Consider the following 14,304-nt stretch of genomic DNA (forward strand, 5'->3'; position numbering starts at 1 on the left):
GAATGGTTCCCAAATGTCCCTCCCCGTTCAGGATTCCAATGGGTTGGTAAGCCTACTAAGGACCACGCCTTCAAGAGCCTAAGGTTAAAGGCGCTCAATGCAACATATGTAATGTAGTATACAAGCTAGTGTAACGCCGAGACCCTTGAAGGACCACGCCTTTTGCTCCAATCCAAATCCTTTGAACATGAAGCTGGGAATTACTCCCCCGGCTTCCTCAGAGCAATAAGAAAAAACAACCAATTTCTGAATTGGGTTCAGTAATTACTCTCAAATATGTTTTTCCAAACAGAATACTTGTCTGATTTCCCTTTCAAGCAGCCATTTGTTACAAAGAATGACATTGCTCTTGAATCATGCTTCAGATTGTACAAATGGAAGGAATGGCAACTAATCATCTTGGTTCTAATGAGGAAAAAGTTAGTCCATTAACTGAGACACTTTGAGCATTGCTTGAGGTTGAGTTGGCCTTGATCACATTTCTCCTTGCTGCAAAAGCAGGCTGTTTTGGTGGGGGAAGAGCTACAACTTCATTGCAAAGCATTGAGACAACATTGGACATGGTAGGCCGATCATTTGGATTTTCTTGCACGCAAAGAAGTCCTATGTTGATGCATCTTTGTACAGCAACAGCAGGAGGACAACCTAGTGATGGATCCAGTAATTCCAGTGCGCGATTTAGAATCCACAAGTCCCAAGCCTGTATTGATCAATAACAGTTTCCATAAGCATGTTTCAATTTTGATTTTCAGCTAGGATTGCGAGGATTCACAAAGAAAAGAGAAACATTTGTTTTTTAAATTTCTTTCTTACATGTCCGATAAGATTAAGGGCGTTGCTGTTATAAAAGCCAGTGTTCTTCTTGCCACTCACTATCTCAAGCACCAAAACACCAAAGCTAAACACATCGGATTTGATGGAGAAAATGCCGTCCAGTGCATACTCAGGGGCCATGTATCCGCTAAATTAGCCATAAACAGGAAATTAGTGAGTAAATCAAGAAGTCTAGCTTTCCATTCTATTATATAAATACATTAAAGGAGTTGGTAACTGGTGCAGTAATGAAGGTTTTCTTTATTACTTACTAAGTTCCAACAATTCTTTTAGTGTTTGCTTCTGAATTATTGCCACCAAATATCCTTGCCATGCCAAAATCTGATATTTTGGGGTTCATTTCACTGTCTAAAAGAATGTTACTAGCTTTGAGATCTCTGTGGATTATACGCAATCTGGAATACTGATGCAGATATAAGAGCCCTTGAGCAATCCCTTCAATGATGCAAATACGAGTCTCCCATTCTAGTGACACTTGTTTCTTGGGATCTGCAAGTAGTTGTCGATCATAAGGAATACCAGAATACAACGTATCAAATATAACAGATGGGGAAATCATTCTAGGAAGAACACTAACCAAACAGGGAAAAATCTAGACTTTTGTTGGGCATGTACTCATAGACTAGTATATTCTCATCATGCTCAATACAACAACCTAAAAGTCGGACAAGATTCCTGTGCTGCAGTTTCGCAATCAATAGAATCTCATTTCTGAATTCTTGAAGCCCTTGTCCTGATCTTGTTGAAAGCCTCTTTACTGCTATCTCTTGCCCCTTCAGAGTTTTGCCCTATTTCACAAGAGGAGATAGGGAAAAAAATAAAAAAGTTGCATACCACTGCTTAAAGTGTTATTCTGTGTGTAAGGTATATTGGAATGCCAAATATTTTCTGAACTTCACAATAGAAGCCCTTCAATTCAAGCATTTGATCTTACCTTGTAGACTGGTCCAAATCCTCCCTCCCCGAGCTTATTGCCTGCTGAAAAATTGCTTGTGGCAGCAGAAACACTTGCATAGCTGAATAAAGGTAGATCAAAATCATTCTTACTTCCTTCCCTTGCATTGTTTACATTCTTCACTTGATTATCTATTGCATGGTTGCTGGAACTAAAATCAAATGATAATAAATCCTGGCTGGAGTCTTTCTTCCCGTGACCTGTTTCCATGATAAAAGAAATATTTACTGTGTCTGCATTTGTTGACAGGTTCTGCAATCGCCAATTGCAACAGGTACTTACCATCATTTTCTGTGTATAATTGCTATTTTCTCCTAAACTAATAAGTAAATTAGCAAAAGATATTACTTTAACGAATTGATCTTTTTTATTTTTTAATCTGTATCTGTAGTTTTGCCATTGAGTACTGTCCTAATATTAGCAGGTTTTCCACTTGAATTTTGAAGAAGAAAAGCATGCGATTGAAGAGTGTGATCTATAGTATGTTTACCTCTTCTCTTGATCTTCCTTGCTCCGAAAATCAGGAGTCCTCCTAAAGCAGGTCCAACCAATGACACCACCACTGCTACAATTACCATCAATCTCTTTTTATCACCTGGAATTTATCATAAAAGAGTTATCGTTCTATAATCAATCCAAAAAAAAAAAAAACCCCATCTTGTAAAGTACAAGTGTGACGAAATTTTCTGTATAAAATAATTTTACTGATAGCCGACACAGACCTGAATCATCTTGAAGTTCAGAGTTTGCAACTTTCACATAGAGATCTTGTCTGTTGTTAACAACATCAGAGACTTGCTTTAAATTCAGTAGAGCTCCACTCCACATTGAGCACAAACTACCAACATTGGCATAAGCTATACAGAAGCAATTCTCCAAGCAAGCTGATTTGCATTCTTCCACAGTAAGCTGCTGTTCTTCCGAGTTATTAGGTGGATTCAAGTTTGAAATTCTTAAAAATCCATTCTTCTTCCCTTTTGGTGAAGTATTGTTTTCACACAACAGAGGGGCTTTCCTTTCACAACCACGCATTCCACCATTTATCCTGTCATTTTCATTTGAAAATGGAACAAAACCTTGCAAACATGTGCAAGAGGATGGTGGACTACTGCTGGAGTAACTGAAATCCCCACAATATGCGTAAACATCAGATTGTTCCCTAGGTAGAGAAAAAGTTTCACTCCACGTTTGATGGCCACGCAAAGCTGTAAGCTGTTTGAGCTGTCCAGATACATCCATTACTAGTCTTGAAAGTATGATTTTATTGAAGAGAGAGTAAGTGTAATAGGTCTCATTTGGGGTTGAGACCAGAGTGAATTTAGATGTGTAGCTGAATTCAGGAACAGATGCAAAAACTTCACCTGTCCAGGTTCCAGTACTACAGTATCTTGCAGACATGTTCCATTCCAGGAACAGCTGACCTCCTGATGTATCTTTGTCCATCACAAAGGAGTAAATCCCAGGTGAAGGATCTTCTGAATTTTTCCATGAAATAAGACGTTGCGGTTCCCAAGATGAAGCAGGAAGTATCCTCAAGCCCAATTTGCCTTCAGGAAGCCATGTATCAGTAGGATTATCAAAACTTTGCCAAAAGATTGTAGATGGCTCTGAACTTTCTCTGAGTACAAAGTTTCCAGTGTTAAGAAGCACTGCTTCGATTGAACTTGGTTGTGATAGTACCAAATTTGTTGACCACAAAATTTCAGACTCATCACGCAATACTAGATTGCCGTCCTCAGATATCTCAAGCTTTGAACTCCTGGAAGTGTTAGATATTGGTTTTTCTCTATTTGCTACCCAGACTGTGGTCTTTTCTGCAAAGTCTCTGTACCAGATGCCTAGATAGGTGTTGTTAGACTTTCCTCCTGTTGAAAAGAATCCCAACTCAAACGTTCCATCTTGTGATACGATGGTTTGTGATCCTGAAAGACTCTGGCCAAAAGAAATGGTTTCCACCGCAATGGACAAACAAAATTTAACTGCAAAGCATAGAAGCAGAAAATATACAGCAGAAAACATACAGAATACCATGGTATTATAACTGCTTTTCTGTACCAATCAGTCTTGGTTTGGAACATTTTATACCCGAACTAGAAGGTTTTAAATGTTTTAAACTCAATATATAAAATATAATCAAAACTATGGGGTATCAAGAATCTCGTACAACTGAAGAAATTGTGATGTAACTGACATATATGTTATTTCAATTGACTTCAAATCAAGGACATTTGTCATTTGTGTTTCTCGTTTTCTGAATTTCCAAGTCAAAATTTTTGTGTGGGGGAGGAATATTGTAAAATGTATAGTAGATACATGCATCAAGAATGTTCAACGTAGAAAAAAGTGTTGCAAGTAGGTAGTGACTTACACACTACTTCAGTAGATGCAACAAAATAAGTCCTTTCTTTCTTTTTTCTTTTTGTCAGCACAATAATTTCTATTATACACCTATTCCTACTATACACTAAAGGGAATGAGTGAAGCCAAAATGATTAATTGAGAATTTAAAAAAGACTAAATTGCCACTGAATCAAACAGTACAAATTTTTTATAATCAAGATTGACCTGTCACATAAAAGCAATAAAACTACGTCGTTTACCGACTTTTTGCGACCAGCACCTATTCCATGGTGTAAGTCATGAAATATTTAAAGTAACTATGCCGTGTTGACCTATTCTAGTCGTGCATGTCATGAAAAGGTCAAAGTAACTACGTCGTGTTGACCTTTCCACTGACTAAGCATTTTTTATTGTTTATTTCTGAAGGACTAAGCATTTTCATTTTGGCCATGAAAGCAAATAACTTAATGTCAAAATCATCTCCGCTTTCTTCTTCGTTTATAATCTTAACGGTCAAATTGAGTTGTGGAAGTCTAATCTTATAGAGATACCCATTTTTCCTCTAAATCTCTCTTTTACCGCTTCAATTTTGATTTTTTTTCTTTTTGATATTTTTCATTGTTGTAGTTTTGCATTAAAGGAAGAATTTTGGCACTTCTTTCCTCTAATATTTTCTTTTTTTTTTATTTTTTTAATGATAAAAATTTTAGGGAGAAAATGTAGCTCCAGTTTCATCATGCTCATGAAGAGACTTCCTTGAACAGCTTCATCATGCTAATCTTGTTAAACTCATAGGGTATTTGCATAGAAGATGATCAGATCTTGAGGCTGCTTGTTTATGAGTTTATGACACGGGGAAGCCTTGAAAAACATCTTTTTAGAAGTAAGTCTGGATATATTTTTAAAGTTTAACATACAGTCATCTCATTACTCGAAATCTTTTCTGTTAAGTAGAATATCTATGTCACATTTTAGTCTGTACATCTGCCAAAAAATGTAACATCTGAAATTGATGGGAGATTCATTTACCATGCTGATGAAATCTGATTGCTTTCCATGAATATGGGCACTATAATTGTTCTTATTCCTCTTCAACACTGATGTTCCAAACAAGTTGAAAAGTCGTGTTAATGTCTATCAAACAGTTTAATAAAACGAATATGAAAGTCAAAGCAGCACAGACATAATTAATCCATTGACAAGGTAGACTTTTGAGTTCTTTCTTATGATTTTTTTTTTTTTCGACATAGGGGTGTCCGGGTCAATCCTTACGGGACTCGACTAATCCCCTGCGGTCCGGGTCAATTCTTATGAACTTGCTAGGTTGTATTTCCGATGGGATTTCTCTGGTACCCATGACCTGACACCTAGTTCTGGGGCAATGGTGTCGAAAATCTGCCATTATAAGAACTTTACCTGCAGAGATCCATACATAAATTACTCTTGACATTGGCTTACTGCCGTATTGTACCTCTAACCGATCCTAATTTGTTTCATTGAACCAATGCTGTTGTGAAAATAATTCAAGGGATCATACCTCTCCCATGGTCCAACAGGATTAAAATTGCCCTTGGCGCACCAATATGTGGTTTAATGTTATTTGGCATGAATTATCCTCACAATTGGTGTTGGTACCCCATTTGGAAATGTTGAGGTTGTCTGTTCTGTTTAAGAATATCAGACATGCAAGTAGGTTAGGCAGTGCATTTTTCTTTTTGACTAGAGTTGAGATTATCCCAAGTCTCATTTGAAATTCAAGCCTTCCTTGCGCTCTTACCCTCAGCTGATGTTCCTCTTAGAGTTGTTGCAGAAAGCAACATTGCCTTACCTTGGTCTAGTAGGGTGTATGCTGCTTACTTGCTTCCATGTATGGAAATCCTAGGCTACCTACATCTCAATTTGTTGGTCTTGCCCTTGCCCTGTGGCAGGTATCAAGAAAAAGGGAAAAATGTATCTTCTCTTTCTTGCAAGTATGAAGTTTGAGTTTTTAGTGCATTGCATACAAATGTATTCGTGCTAAGTTTTTGTGATGCCTTCTCGTTGTTCTGAAGTTTGAACCACCATTTCTCACTTAATTATGTTAGTTTTCACGTGGAATTGAAGCATAAAGTTGGAACTGTTCAACTACTATTTGTATTTTGTTTTGAGAGTTTATTATTCTTTTCCTTGGATAGTAACATGCTTATTGCTTGGGTAGTAACTTTTGTCCCAATCAATTCCCTTCTTTCTTGGTGGCTGCTTAATTTGCATTTGTTAGTGTTTGTTGCAAAATTAATTATTCTTTTCCTTTTGCAGGTTTTGGATATTGTTTCTTGGATATGATGGAAGAATTAATCTAAAGCCTCAGCCATGACTTAATCTAGTTCTCAAAATCAAATCCTGGCTTAGTTAGTTCATGACTGAAAATTGATAACATGGATTGGAGGAAGTCGTTGAAATTCTTGGGTCCTGAGTAGAGCTGTACACGAATCGAGCCGATCGCAAGCGACTCGAATATGAGCTCGACTTGAGCTCAGTCAATATTGAGCTTGAGTCGAGTTTGAGCCAATCAAGTCGAGCTTGAGCTCAAAAACGTTAAGCTTGTTGGCTCGCGAGTTCGATTATATATTTATATATTTATTTTTTATTTTAATAATAAAATTACATTTATATCTCTAATATTTTATTATTTGTTAAGATTATTTATTTTAAAAAATAAAATATTTTTAAAATATTTTTTAAGTAATTCGAGTCGAGCTCGAATTTGACATTTTGAGCTCGTCGAGCTCGAGTTTGAGCTTCATAAAATTAACTAGAGGCTCGGCTCGATTAGTCCAAAATTCGATTCGACTCGACTCGACTCGTTTGCACCCCTAATCTTGAGGAATTAAAATCTTGATCTGACCCTATTCATTATTATATGCAATATTCATCAGATATAAGGACTCCTGGGGTGTATTTCTCTTGAACTTATGGACTTTTAAAGAGAAAATTAGGTTGTTGTGCTTCATTCGTAAATCTATACCATATTTGAACTCTCCTGACGATTAATATTTTGGGATGACTTTTGATCTTTTTTTTTTTTGGCTCTTTTGAAATTAATGGTACTTATTTCCTAGAATACAGAGAGCAGTTCTTGTTGAGACTTTAGATTGTTTCTGGAGGAATCATCCTGTAAACATGAATAGGCTCAGTTTAATTAGACTTCAGTGGTAAGCTACTTCCCTGCTGGTTTGACAATTTTTTTGTTTTCTTTAGACAATATTCTTATTAGTGGCCTTTCTTGCAGGTGAATTTCCGGAGTTTTGGGCACAGAAATCCGCTTGAAGACTACAAAATTGATGGTTGGCGATTCTTCATTACGAAGCTTGGTGCTACAAGAAGGTTAACTGTATAGACTGACTCGAGTCGTTCTTTGTTGAAGTTGAAATGGCACTGTTTATTTGTATTTGTGGTATTGTAATTTTGATGAACATTAGTGTATATTACAAGACTCAATTAATATGTTGACTAAAGGAAGGTTTCATTCATTAATACTCGAATGAATAGGCAGTTAATTTGCTACAAATGAATTTCTATCTTTTTCTTATTTCTTGACGGACATCAAATGAGGAGGCCTGTGAATGGATTTCTTTCTGGTTTTGGCCTTCCCACAAAACAAAAAAAAAAAAGAAAGAAATAAAAAGAGAAAAAAAGGAAAAAAAAAAGAAGAAGATGTTTTTGTGACTTGCGAGTCCGCTAGTCATAAGGCTTATAGGGTCTAATTCAACTAGTAGGTCCCAATAGAATTTGTGACTAATAAAACATGACACAAAAGATCTTTTGTGATTATTATTTGCATGTCACAAATAAATTCTAGTTTTTTGACTTTTTATTACATTCAAAATACAAAGTACTCTTGTAAGTCACAATTAATAATGTGACATTCATATACAAGTCAAAAAAAAATTTTGTGACCATTAAATACATAACTCTCATAAACATGTCACAATATGATCACAAAAAGTTTTCGTGACTGTTAGGACCCTTTTATGACTATCATTGACGGTCACAAAAACAACTTTTTCTAGTAGTGTCTGGGGCAACGTGCCACCCAAAATTAAAAAAAAAGGTAAAAAAGAATAGATTAGAAGTGAAAAATGAAACAGGGAGAGAATGCAGCTTTTGTTGTCTCCCGAGTATGGAGACACTTTACTTATGTTGCATTATTGCAGGAACATTGCAATGTAGTTCATTGGTAAGAGATTAAGCAGGAGAACTATATCCTCATTTGGATGTCCTGGTCAGATATAAATATGACCATTGCTGATTGGCCTTTTCAAAAGCAATTATACCGTAGCCATGTTTTAAGGATGAACGAGATTTTGAGGTGCGAAAGGCAGTAAAGAACAATAACAATTATTTTATGGCATGGCTAAACTGATATTGGATATTGAAAAGACAGAAGAGAAGGACAGAAATGTTCGTATTCATCTACTAGTAAAGACTGTGTAGCCTACAATATTCTTTATTACCATTTTCTCTGCTACACCTTATATATCACTGGGGGGTGGTACACCAGGATAATAGAGCACTTTGAAGTCCAAATCATAACATACAACAAAAAGGTGAAGCTACTCATCTTGGTTCAACAGATGAAATGGTTAGGCCATTTACTGAAAACTTTTGATCATTGCTTGAGATTGATTTGGTATTAATCACAGGTCTGATTGCAGAAAATGCAGGTTGCTTTGGTGAGGGAAGAGCTGCAAGTTCATTGCCAAGCATCGAGACAACATCAGACATGGCAGGTCGATCATTTGGATTTTCTTCAATGCAGAGAAGCCCTATGTTAATGCATCTCAATGGAGCAACATCAGGAGGACAACCTAGTGATGGATCGATTAGTTCCAGTGCTCGTTTTGAATTCCAAAGCTCCCAAGCCTTGCATCAATGAATAATAATATTCTTGTGAAACACATGCTGCAACTTTAATTATCATAAAACATTGAAAGGTTCTTGATGGAAAGAAAAATTTTAAATTTGATGCTTACATGTCCAAGGAGGTGAAGGGAGTCACTATTATGAAAGCCAGTGTTCTTCTTGCCACTCACAATTTCAAGCACCAATACACCGAAGCTGTACACATCAGATTTGGCAGAGAAAAGGCCTTCCAGTAGGTACTCTGGGGCCATATAGCCACTAAATTTTGACACACAGAAATAATCACACAATTAATTCTGGTATATATCAGAAGAATTAGTTGCTCACGTGTGAAGGAAGTAGATTCTTTACTTACGGAGTTCCAACAATCCTTTTTGTATTGGTTTTTGAATCACTTCCACCAAATATCCTTGCGGTGCCAAAATCTGATATTTTGGGGTTCATTTCACTGTCTAATAAGATGTTACTAGCTTTAAGATCTCTATGAACAATGCGCAACCTTGAGTACTCGTGCAGATATAGTATCCCTTGTGCAATCCCTTGAATGATGCTAATACGAGTGTCCCAGTCTATTTGCATTTGTTTCTCAGGATCTGCAATGCGTTTTCAGTTTTTCACTAATGAAACCAGAATATGGTCTCCAAAAGAATTATCTGAGTAGAAGAACACTAACCAAATATGAAAGAATCTAGGCTTTTATTCGGCATGTACTCATAGATCAGTATACTTTCTTCCTGCTCATTGCAACAGCCTAAAAGCCGAACAAGATTCCTGTGCTGCAGCTTTGCAATTAACAAAGCTTCATTTCTGAATTCCTTCAGCCCTTGTCCAGATCCTCTTGAAAGCCTCTTGACAGCTATCTCTTGTCCCTTTAGGGATTTGCCCTGGTTCCAAAGAGGAGAAATGAAAGTTGAATATGCGTAAGTCTCAGCTTGCAAATAAAGTGGTCAATAACATGGATTGCTGAATTTGTCAGAGTTTTGTTAGCACTTCAATCTTACTTTGTAGACTGGACCAAATCCTCCCTCACCAATCTTATTGCCTGCTGAGAAATTGTTTGTAGCGGTGCACACACTTGCATAGCTGAAAAAGGGTAGAATAAGACCACCCTTTTTTCCTTGCCTAACATCATTTGCATTCTTCGTTTCACTATCTGTTTCACTGTTGCTGGAATCAAAATCATATGATAGTAGATCCTCGCTTGATTCTTTCTTCCGACCGCCTGTTTATCATAAGAAGAAGACAATCACTTTTCTCTGAACCTCAAATGACACGTTTTTCTACACATACCAGTTTGCAATTGCCAACAGATCATTATCATCATTTACAATACTTAATTGCAAATTTAACCGAAACTACCTTGCAAAAGGTAATTGGAAAGGATCTATACATCATTCTTTCTTTTCTACACCATGTACAGTTGTATTGTCCTGGCAATGGCATGTTGCCTGACAAATTTTGGAGAGTTGATATACAGAATTTTTACCTCTTTGCTTGATCTTCCATGTGACGAAAATGATGAATCCTCCTAAAATAGCGGCTGCCAAGGGAACCACCACTGCTACAATTATACTAGATCGTTTTTTGTCCCCTGAATTGTCTTTGTTCCCTGAAACTGAATACAACAATCATAGGTACATAGCCATGAATAATGACAAACATTACGTACATAAAATTAAAATGTGTGTTTTTCATGCAGAAAAGCAACTAAAATTTCTCAAGAAGCGAATTTCACCAGTTGGAGGCACTTGAATCTCAGAAGTTGCAACCTTCAGGAGTAGGTTTTGTTTCACATCCACGGCCTGCTTTAAGTCTAATAGAGCTCCAATCCAAATTAAGCAATCGCTACCACCATATGAATAAGCTGTACAAGAGCAGTTCTCCTGACAAGCTGATTTGCAACCGTCCGCATTTTCAACAAGAAGTGATTGTGGATTACCAGGAAGTTTCATGTTTGAAATTGGTAAAAATCCAGCGTTCCCCCTTTCTGGTGAGGTACTAGTTTTGCACCGCTGTGGGGTTTTTCGTGCACAGCCGGGAGCCCCATCATTTGTGCTCTCAAAGCCTTCCAAACATGTGCAAGAGGAAGAATAGTTACCGGTAAAAACACCAAATTCCCCACAAAATGCATAAACATCAGATTGATCTATTGGTTGAGTAAACGTTAAAGCCGAGGCTCCATAGCCCAAGCCACGCGTAGCTTGTAGCAGCTTTAGCTGTCCAGATGTATCCATTACGAATCTCCATAGAACTACAGCAGACTCAAATGCCGAGTAAGTGTAATATGTCTCACTTTGGTCTGAAACAAAAGTGAAGTTAATTGAATATTTCAGTTCAGGAGCTGAGGGAAACATTGAACCGTTCCAGATTCCACTATTCCAATAGCTTACAGACTTGTTCCACTGTATGAGAATTTCACTGCCTGATGTATTTGTGTCTAACACAAGTGAAAACATCCCAGGAGCGGGATCGTCTGTACTTCTCCATGAAACTAAACGTTGAGCTTCATAGCTGTTATTGGAAGATAGCATCTTGTAGCCCAATTTTGCTCCTGGCAGCCATGTATCAGTAGGATAATCAAAACTTTGCCAGAATAAGTTTGACGCATTTGAAGTTTCCCTGAGTACAAAATTTCCGTTATCAAGAAGCACAGCTTCAACAGAACTTGCTGGTGCAGACACCAAATTTGTTGACCATACAATACTTCCAGAATGATCCAACAATACAAGATTACCGTCCTCAGAAATTTCAAGTCTTGAAGTCTGGGATGTGTTAAATATTGGTTCTACTCTATTCGCTACCCAGACTATGGTCTTGGCTGCCAAACTTGAGTACCAAATGCCTAAATAGACATTATTAGACCGGCCTGTTGCAAAGAATCCCAATTCAAATGTTCCATCTTTTGATACAATGGTTTCATTTCCTGAAAGACTTTGGCCTCTAGAAAGGGTGTCAACTCCTTTGGACAAGCAAAATTTACAGGCAAATAACAGAAGCAGAAGACATTGGGAATACTTGCATTCTTTATCCATAGGACTCTCTTCTTTGAAACATGAATGTCTGATAATCAATCGGTAGAGGGATATAACCAAAAAGTTGAACAGCTATCAAGAGTCTAGCGAACTATGACCGCTATCAAGAGTCTAGCAAACTATGATTAAGAAACTTTAGTGGTAGTTGGAATTGGTTACATTTTGCACTCGGTTTCGAAGCTTCTTTTTTTTTAAATTATTATTATTAAAGTAACTATCAAGTAGTCTCCATTTTCTGTAATAGAAGTATATTTTGGACATTAGACTGAGTCAATATCCTCAAGGATACTAAAATGGGATGGTTTCACAAATCACCCGAGGTTTGTCTTAATATCACTTACCACTCTTGTGTTTCAAAAATCTCTTTTGCCTCCCCTTCATTGACATTTTTTGTAACATTGTCCCCTCCTATGCATTAAAAATTCATAGAAGAGGAGCGATAACAATTTACTTTCAATTGTACCCTTTTGTTGTCCTTTACTTAAATATTAGAGCAACAATTAAGACCAAAATAAACCTAATAAACAAAAGACAAAGTGGGAGAGATGTAAGTGCAATAAAGAGAAATTGTAATCGATAAGTAGTTTTACAACGGTGCAATGACTGGTTCTTCAACTCTAGGATTACAAATGCAGCAAGATAATAACATAAGAAACACAAGTTTAGTGGTAAAATGACAAACTTAAAGAGGAAATTAGTAGAAGACAATGTAACAGATCATAACAAGTTCTAACATTAGAAGGCACTCTTATAATATTCATTAATATTATTTAATATAAAGAATCGATATTATATTTACAATATGAAGGTGATAAGTAAGATTTCATAAAGCGAAAGAAATCCAAATAAACTATATTTGCTTCTAATGTCTGTTTGATGTGCTTCTATTATATTAAGTAATAGTAGTGTCAGAAGTCCCATGCCTTGTATTGCTGCATGACCATTATGAATTGTAATTTTGCTAATTATTGCCCTAACTTTTCTGCTTTCCAAATTCAATTTTTTGTGCAAATTTTAGTTAATCAATTAGGAGTTTCCAGGCTTTTCTGGAGATTTCGTTAGATCCCCCTCCCTCTAGTATAGAGTAGGAGTAGGTTTAGAATAAATTCTATTGTGTACGGAAAAAAAATTAGGGGTTTTCAGTAGGATAATATCATCATTATATCTCACCCATGATGACGACATCTTTTTTGGTCAATATGATAGGAGAGGTAAGAGCGATTTTTGAAACTATATGAGTGATAAATGATATTAAGGCAAACCTTAAGGGAGGTTTGTGATGTTATCCCTCCTAAAGTAGAGAGGAGCAAAACTGAAACAATTTTGATGTGATGCATCATTGACTTCGGATCAAAGTTTATTTGTCCCCATTTTACAAACTTTTTAAGTCATTGATTATTGTGACATTTTCACTCGGTGCACAAGTCCTTTTAGACAGCTTCCACCTAGATATAGCCACCAACAGCAGCTGAACTACATTCAAATCGAACCAATATTGTGACATTGTCTTTTTCAAATCGAACCAGTCATATAGCTTGCTTCAAGAAACTACATGAAAGATTGAGTCATGGACTGCCTGCAGCATGCAGGATGAAAAATTAGGGATGGCAAGGGCGGGGGACCCCTCCCCCAGCCCCAGCCCCGTTGCCTAAACATATCTGATATCCCCCGCCCCCGTCACCCGTTCCCCTCGCCCCGCTCCACACCTGTGGGGGAAAAGTTTATAATTGATAAAACTATATAATTAATAAAAAATATAATTAGTAATTTAGTAGAAATGTACAATTAGTAAAAAGTATCTAATAGAATAAATGTAAATTAGTAAAAATTGTAAATAGTAATTTAGTATAAATATATTAGTATAACTAATCAATAATAATATAAATATATAATTATCAGTATAACTAATAACATTAATTATATTACATATGAATAATTTGATATTTATAACTAATAATATTAAATATGTTATGTATATATATTATTTTATTTAAGCGGGGGACAGGACGAGGGATGGGGAGGGGGTATAGTCCCCCGCCTCGCCCTACCCCTGCCCCAATTGCCATCCCTATGAAAAATTATTCAAGTCTTCCTCTTCATCCAAGAATTCTCAAATACAATCAGGCCTCATCTAGTCATCTTTACATTGACATTATATACTTTAGGGAAAATCGTTCCAAACGTCCCTTACATTTTGTAAAATAACTTTTTTTATTTCTTACTTCTAAAAGTGTAATTTTA

General features: G+C 36.5%; 2 protein-coding genes across 2 annotated transcripts; both read right to left on the reverse strand.

Annotated features, from left to right (window-relative positions):
* Positions 1-237: 237 nt before the first annotated feature.
* Positions 238-3,813, reverse strand: LOC113781742 (receptor-like serine/threonine-protein kinase SD1-8). Its single transcript, XM_027327731.1, has 7 exons — positions 2,512-3,813; positions 2,280-2,384; positions 1,769-1,989; positions 1,412-1,622; positions 1,086-1,323; positions 814-961; positions 238-700 (listed from the first exon to the last, which is right to left on the reverse strand). Exons 1-7 carry the CDS (start codon positions 3,806-3,808, stop codon positions 395-397), a joined length of 2,526 nt encoding a protein of 841 aa, XP_027183532.1. The 5' UTR covers positions 3,809-3,813; the 3' UTR covers positions 238-394.
* Positions 3,814-8,725: 4,912 nt separating this feature from the next.
* On the reverse strand, positions 8,726-12,063 carry LOC113780090 (receptor-like serine/threonine-protein kinase SD1-8). Its single transcript, XM_027325909.1, has 7 exons — positions 10,767-12,063; positions 10,518-10,646; positions 10,033-10,253; positions 9,705-9,915; positions 9,387-9,624; positions 9,142-9,289; positions 8,726-9,031 (listed from the first exon to the last, which is right to left on the reverse strand). The coding sequence occupies exons 1-7, from the start codon at positions 12,061-12,063 to the stop codon at positions 8,726-8,728; spliced, it is 2,550 nt and encodes an 849-aa protein (XP_027181710.1).
* Between the last annotated feature and the right edge of the window lie 2,241 nt (positions 12,064-14,304).

The sequence above is a fragment of the Coffea eugenioides genome, chromosome 8 (genome assembly GCF_003713205.1).
Source record: "Coffea eugenioides isolate CCC68of chromosome 8, Ceug_1.0, whole genome shotgun sequence".
Classification (NCBI taxonomy): domain Eukaryota; kingdom Viridiplantae; phylum Streptophyta; class Magnoliopsida; order Gentianales; family Rubiaceae; genus Coffea; species Coffea eugenioides.